Source organism: Eucalyptus grandis, chromosome 5 (genome assembly GCF_016545825.1).
Source record: "Eucalyptus grandis isolate ANBG69807.140 chromosome 5, ASM1654582v1, whole genome shotgun sequence".
Lineage (NCBI taxonomy): Eukaryota > Viridiplantae > Streptophyta > Magnoliopsida > Myrtales > Myrtaceae > Eucalyptus > Eucalyptus grandis.
Window position 1 is genome coordinate 25,361,635 of NC_052616.1, and position 7,829 is coordinate 25,369,463.

The 7,829-nt window shown below is 38.7% G+C and overlaps 1 protein-coding gene across 1 annotated transcript; it reads right to left on the reverse strand.

Annotated features, from left to right (window-relative positions):
- Window positions 1-1,557: 1,557 nt before the first annotated feature.
- LOC120293288 (pentatricopeptide repeat-containing protein At4g20770-like) lies at window positions 1,558-6,740 on the reverse strand. The gene is made up of 2 exons (XM_039312358.1): window positions 3,575-6,740; window positions 1,558-2,380 (listed from the first exon to the last, which is right to left on the reverse strand). Exon 1 carries the CDS (start codon window positions 6,396-6,398, stop codon window positions 5,334-5,336), a length of 1,065 nt encoding a protein of 354 aa, XP_039168292.1. The 5' UTR covers window positions 6,399-6,740; the 3' UTR covers window positions 1,558-2,380; window positions 3,575-5,333.
- Between the last annotated feature and the right edge of the window lie 1,089 nt (window positions 6,741-7,829).

The following is a 7,829-nucleotide window of genomic DNA, read 5'->3' on the forward strand; positions in this document are numbered from 1 at the left end:
CATGTCCTAACATGTCATAATTATCCATTTTTGAAAAATGATGTCGTGTTATGTCACGTGTCAATGTTGGTGTTAGTTAGCCAACAAGGGCTTGCAAGCCCACATAGTTGTCGAAGAGGGCTTGGTGACCTCGCCAGTCATATCTAAGTTGCACGAGCCTTCCCTAGACGCCTCACCAGATTCAAGCCAAGTGAGGGCATCACAACCTCGTTGACCCTCAATCTTGGAAAACAAATTAAATAAAGAAAAGAAAATAAAAGAAATAATATAAAATAGAAAAAAATTTTATTAAAATATTATTAAAAATGTTAACATTAGCAATGGTTGTGCTATATAGGATGACCAACGTTCACATTAGCAAATTCCAACCAAAGTGGACCAAATAGACTCAATTTGTAACATGTGAAAATGTTTACAACTCAATTGACAAAATTGAAAAGTTTAATATTGAATTGACAAAAAAAATAATAAGTTTAGGACTTTTGGACAATTTTTCCCATGATATAACCAACCATCAAAAGTGAGATGTGCACTTAGATGGCACAAAGTAAGATGACATTCAAAACACACATGTAATGGTTATTGATTGGATGCGCCATATCATCACTATTATATAGTGCATCCACCACATAAAATACCTTGTCGTTTTTCTCAAGCAAACTAAGCTTGCCTAAGTGAGAGGCTTAAAACCGAAAGAGGAGGGGGCGGGGGAAGAGGTTGTGCGTACAGATTGTAAATGAGATTGCGTTCAGAGGCAAAGATGAGCTTATCCAAGGGACATATGACGGCAATTGAGAAAAGCATTTTCATTAGCTGAAATCTCAGCCACAGTGACTGGAGGGAACATTATTGCTCTCATGCATGGGTGATTTGTCAGAAGCAACATTCTTTACCAACTTGAAGAAGATTCACTATTCTTGTTCGACATCTTCGGATATAACATGAAAGATCGGTGAAATTAAAAGACTTGGCCTCTTGATTTTTTAGAGAGAGCTGAAACCTAATTGTAACCTATCAAAAGAGACCCTTTTCTTCTGTGTACAGGCACTATGTAGACGGAAAGCAAAGAGGCGGTAGAAAAGGTTTAGTTTTAGATAATCTTGTGGACATCGCGCATGATGGCAGATTAGGATGGAAAACAGTAGCTTAAGAAACAGAGATGGTGTCATTAGATATAAGCCTAGGGTGAAAGGTAAGTCAGAACTTAAATTAAAAAAAAAAAAAAAAGGAGTGAAGTATATGTTCACAATTCATACAACATAACAAGCGATGTGTTCCAAGGCTTAACACATCTAGCGTCATAGAATGATGAAAAACTAAACAGTTATGGGAACAGTGACTTCAGAATCATAGATCCAAATTGGTGGTTGAACCACAGGGGTTGATTCAAATAAGTTGTTGGCAAGGTTCACCAACCCGTTCGACTTAGGTTAATCAAGTCCTGTGTGCGAGTGAAAGCATTCAGTTGAGTTCCTCAGCCAGACTCTTAAGATTTATCGTTATAGAAATCCCTCCAGAATATTCTTTAATGTACCTGATTCATAAATGACACTGCAATGGAGAGCACCAAACTTTACTCTTGAAATAAACAAGGTCTCTTCATCCAAAGAGTCATTGTTTGTTTATTGAGGGAGGGGAGGAAATGAAGACGTAAGGAGAGCAAAACTAAGGGAGAGTAATGCAACTAGAAAATCCATTACCACGGAGTCAGTCTCTGAAAAAGGAGGTAGCAATGCTGGATGAGGCAGAGCGCTGTAGCACCAAATGCCATGGCAATTGACCTCAAGCAACTCCGTTGACTGAAATGTGAGGCATGGCAAGATTCCTGCTTCGCCCTCCCTCCATGCTGTATCGTATCAACCAGTCCATCAAATGCCATCAAACTAAATCCTCTCACTACTTGTCCTGGAATACAGTGGATGCTCAAAGCCATCAGATCATGTGGTTTTTGGGGTTAGAAGGAGCTTCAGGGTGACTGGATAAAGGCTTACTTTTTGACAGAATAATATTTCATCATGGTGAATTCTCAAGGGTGATGTATTGAGGATGATGTCAGAGTTATTGATTTTGGAAGAAGCAAAAGGGCTCCCTTCCATTAAGTCATAGTTTCAAATAGAAAGGAAGAATTTAGCAGGGATGAGATATACAATTTTCAGAATAGAAATTAGAACTGAAATTGAAGATGAATAATCTTTGTATGGCATGACTGTTCTACTGCAGAATATGACTTGACATTGTTGTGGCTATTATTCTTAAATATGGGTTTCCTAATTCTAACATCTTTTATTCATCCTAAGTAGTTTGTTGGATCAAGATGATCTTCACGCTACCAGGACTGTGGCTCTTCCTAGTTCTGGAAGTGTGCCACAGCCTGTCAGTCCTGCAAAGTTCATTAAAAAACGAAAACTAAGTCAAGGACAGCTTAGTTACCTACTAAAACGAAAGTTACAAAAGGTAAGTCAAAGCTTTTTACAAGTCTTTAGCCAAAGGAACTAGTAAAAGAACTTGATGAACTTCTGTAACTTCATCAAAGACATGATTCCAAAATTGGAGACTTGGAGGACTAAGATATATATTACGAAAGAGTTAAAGGACCTGATACATGCATGGAAGCATGCAGAATCGTCCTTGTACATGTTCAAACATCTTAAATTAATGATTCCTATCTCATTTCCCATCCAAGCAGAACTCATTTTTACCTCAATACATTGTGTTTGTTAATATACTATATCTCGTATGATGGCAATCCAACTGTGATATACTCATCAAGGTTACAGTCATTTTGTGGGTATGCTGTGATGCCAGCACCCGACTTCAAATGCTTAATACCTTCCAGCATCTTTTTCTCATAAAGTTCTTATGTTTTCTTGTGATACTCTAAAGTGACCCCTATAGGTTTCATCAATTACTGCCCTATTAGAGCACTTGAATGTCAGGAAGGAAAATCCACAGAGGACAAATCAAGATGGATCTTTTGAGTTGATTAGACCTATATAAAACATGGTGCTGGAGAAAAAATGGCTGCCAATTTAGAAAGGGCAATACTTGACCTGTTCGGGTCATAAGTTCTCAAAACAGGGGAACTAAGTTTGTCAAGAATATCAATGTGAGTGCAATAAATAAACCAGTTCTTCAAGATCAAAGTTGGTGGTACCATCTAAATCTTGTGTAGACACACCCCAAAAGGCCCTTTTTTCTTTTAATTATATTCACACAAATTTCAAAACTTAAGATCATCGAATCAGAATTTGGATGATAAAAGCTCTACAGCATCAAGGTTGTGGGGAAGCAGCTCTCGAGAGCCAGGATTCAAGCAAATGAAACCAAATCTAATCAGAGAAAGATAGATGAAAATACCCACAATTGAAAGTACCGTCAAACTCAATGTTCTTGAGTCAACCAACGACAGATAAAAGTTAAAACCCTACTTATTATTATGCAATATGTTAGTTTGTAGTGCAACAATACAATTGTCACAGCGACGACCACAGAGAGGGCATATTTCACTGACAGCACTTATCACTACAAGGTCTAGCAGAGAGCAAGAGCGAAGACAAAACTCTACAAGTTGTACCTGCTGGAAGGGTTTATGACATGAGCCCCCAACTCTGGTTAAGGACTTGATTTAAGTGTCGAGTCAGTTAAACCCAACCAGAGGTATGTTTTCCACTTCTTTCATCCACAGGCAGAATAATGAGAGACATTTCTTGTGCAGCTGCGCCACAAGACTGCATCCCTCCAATATCAGAATTTGAAAAACTCTCTCAGTATTTGAAAAATAAGTCTCTTCGAGCTTCAGACTGAGGTGGCCAGATCTAAGCGCTGCTATAGCTTTATTCATCAAGCTGTCCTTCACAACAGGCTGAAATGTTTTTGAGATAATAAAATGGTCATCAGCTATCACAAGTAAACCTCTCCAACAATAATCAAAGAGCAGATTGACAAAAGCATGAAAATATGACTTGCTTCTATAGAATCTATGAGGTCAAAATGACAGAAAGGAAGACAAGTCGTCTGCCAATGTCAACAGAGAATAGCTGCATGCTCAACTGTGCCTTTTGTTTTCCCATAGAGGTAATTCTGGAGAAGCCGATAGAGATCAGTGCAATTGACCACTGCATGTCTGCAAGACTGCATCTGATCTGATCATTATTTCCGCAGGACACTCATTTACTTGGGATAGAAATCAGTGCAATTCTGCATGGATGTCTGCAAGAATGCATCTGATCTAATCATCTCATGCTTCTTGGCCACTGGCCAGCTAAATCTTTGGAAAACGCCATTTGTCGAAGAACAGGTTACCTCATTCTGTTTTCGACAGGTTGCTACGCTTCAATTCTCTCTTTGACAACCTCAGGATTATAATCAAGGCAGGTTTGTATCTCGTGCTTAATATCAATCCAACTGTAGCCTGGATCTTCGGCAATCTGGTTATCATTCATTTGGTTTCTTACCGCCCTTGCTTCATCCCATCTTCCTAATGAACAGTAGATGTTGGCAAGAAGCAAATAAGGGGCTGAATTTTGTGGGTCCAGATGGAGAAATTTATCAGCTGCTTTTTTTGCTAAACTCACATTGGCATGGACCCTGCAAGAACTAAGTATAACCTCCCACAAAACTGGATCATCTCTATATGGTATCTTATCTATGAGCACTTCCAATTCACTGAAGCACCCAGCTCAACCCAAATGATCAATTATGCATACACAATGATCCAAAAGAGGTTCTACACCATGTTCTTACTGCATTGAATTTAATATACTGATTCCGGCATCAACGAGCCCACCATGACTACAGGCAGTTAAAACAGCAACAAACGTAATGCTATCTGTTTTCACACCCAAACCAATCATATTTTCAAAGAGGCAAACAGCTTCATGTCCAAAGCCGATCTGTGCATATCCATGTATCATCTCATTCCATGTAACAGTGTTTTTATAGGGCATCATATCAAAAAACCTCTGAGCATCATCTATGTCACCATATTTACAATACATATGTACAAGAGCGCTTCCTACACATACATTATTTGCATATCCATCTTTAACTATTTGAGCATAAACCTGCCTCCCATAAACTGAAGAACGAAATTTGCTGCAACAACTCAACATAGTACCATAGAAGATTCAGTAGGAAGCATCTCCATTTGCCGCATCTTATTAAATAATACAGCAGCTTCTATGCCAAGGGAATTAAGCACAAGACCTGCCATCATTGAGTTCCAGCAAACAATATCTAGTTTGGGTATTTTAGGCAATATGAGCTTCGCTAGCTCTATCTTTCCACAATTTGAGCACATAGTGACGAGTCCACTGGTAACATATACATCTGCATTACCGGCAACCTTTAGTGAGGCTGCATGCACCTGTCTCCCAATCTCCGAAAACCTCAAGCGCTGCACATGAGCTAAGAATAGTTGCTAAAGATGTTCGATCGGGTCTCACACCTAGAAATTGCATCTTCTGGAAGTGCTTTATCACCTCAATGTGGTTCTCACTCTGAAAATACCCTGACAGCATGACATTCCAGGAACTAACTGTTGGAAACAACATCCCAGCGAAAACTTGACTAGCCATTTCAACATTCCCAGAAGTTACACATGCCACAAGCGCATTTATAAAGGTGACTTCATTCAGTTGAAAACCGCAGCACTGCATTCTCTGCATATATCTTATGGCCTTGTCACTTTCAAATTTGTTCCTATACCCAGCAATCATCAGATTCCACGTAACCACACTAATCTCTGACAAATTTCTAAAAATCATCTCGGCGCTATTCGTGTCTCCGTTCTTCACATACATATGAATTATTGCATTGTTCAAATGAAGATCACTCCCACATCCAAGTTTAATCATGAGGGAATGCACTTGTTGGCCCTGAAGTACCCACGAATGCCCACCACCACAACTATCTAGGGAAGATTCATCATATCCCCCACTAGAACAAACACCCAAAACACTTGATAGGGAGATGGCATCGATAGGTATCCCCTGTCTGCACATCAATCTAAACATGTCAACAGCCTCTGTGACTCTATCAGTTTGCGCTGGGCCATGCATCATTGCCGTAAAAGAAACCTCATTTGGATCAGGCAAATCTCCAAAAGCCCGAATGACATCTTCAATGCGCCCACACTTAGCATACATACACAACAAAGCATTACCGATATAAATATTCTTCTCAAGACCGATCTTCTCAGCCAGCCCATGACTCCCCCTGCCAACCTCTACATCCAACAAAGCACTACAGGCGCTGAACACGCTGGCCAAAGTGAAACGGGTAGGCACAAAACCATCCAATCTCATCGAACGATAAACCTCCACGGCCTCCCGTTCGAACCCATTTCTGACTAAGGAGCTAATCACGTTGTTCCACGAGAAGCAGTTCGTCTCGGGCATTGCGTCGAACAGCCGGCGCGCGGATTGCCAGTCTCCGGCCTTGCAGTAAGCACCCAGAATGGCGTTCCATGTGTAGACGTCTTTGCGGGGCGCGCCCTCTTCTCGCCGCACGCGGCGTACAGCTCGACGAGGCGGTTGCAGAGGAAGGTGGCGTTGAGGAGGCCGAGGCGGAGGACGCGGGCGTGGAGGAGCTTGCCGGTCGAGTAGGACTTGGCGTCGATGCAGGATCGCAGGAGGCTTAGGAGATGGGCGTAGCTGGTGCGCTGGAGTTACATTACGCTGAAGCTGCGGGGATTCCCATGTTCTTTTTCTTTGGCTCACGGCAGATTTCTGTTGACGAAGATGCGCGGAAAAGAAAAGGTCCCGACCATCCTCGCAGTGTTCAAACGGAAGAGAGAAAATTCAACGGTCCTCTTTTTTCTTCTTCTTCTTCTTCTTTTTTAATGACTCCGTTTATTTCGTAAAAATAAAGAATTCGAAAATCAGTTTTTTTTATAAAAATAATCGCTTATATTAATAAACGAATAAAAATATTTCCATTGCCAATAAATATATTAAAATAGAAATTATTGTCGATAATAAAAGTATTTTTTTATTGATTAACTATTTTAAGTGATACAAATAATCTTTTTTAGGAAAATAATTTCAAAATCATTCATAATCTACGAAACAAACAATTAAGCTAAATCACATAATTTTTTTGTGACAAAATTTTTTCTCTTACTCTCAATTTATTTTATGAAAAATAAATAATTTGCAAAATATTGTCCTAAAAATGATTATCGTTAAAATAATTAGTAAGTATTGACAATAAAAATTAGTTAATGAAAAATCTTTTCATTACCGACAATAATATATATTTAAACATTTTCGTGTCTGATGAATATATTTTTCTTTCATTAATTTTATAAGTAATACAAGTGATTATTTTTGTAAAAATATTTTGAATCATTAATTATCCGTGAAGCAAATGGAACTTTATTTTATTCTTTTTTTTATTAAGTTTTTGGTTGAAATATTCTTTTTTAGTTCGTTCCTTGTACGATCAATAACTAGCTTCAAGGAGCATTAAGTTCATGAAAAAATAGAATTGTAGGTTCGCAACAGCTTATAGATTCATAATAAATGAAAGTCAGACTTATTCCATTAAGTTATTTCATGTATAAATAGTAAAGAAATTAATAAATTAACAAGCTACACGATACGAGTCCACGGTTCGATTTTTAAAAAAGTTGAAACCAAACCGAACCACAAAAGATTGATTCGATTAGGTTTGTGAACTATTTTTTTTTTCTAAAAGAAGGCATTTTTGTAGCGAACCAAACCGATAAAAACAAATTGCCTCGGTTTGATCGAATGTTTCGAACCGTTTTATTCTCGCTCCTAATACAAGCAGTCAATCAAAGTGCTAAAAAGAAAGCGGCATTAACA

Bases quoted from the DNA above. Each gene is read 5' to 3' on its own strand.
- LOC120293288 (XM_039312358.1), bottom strand. From the start codon at position 6,398: ATGCCCGAGACGAACTGCTTCTCGTGGAACAACGTGATTAGCTCCTTA.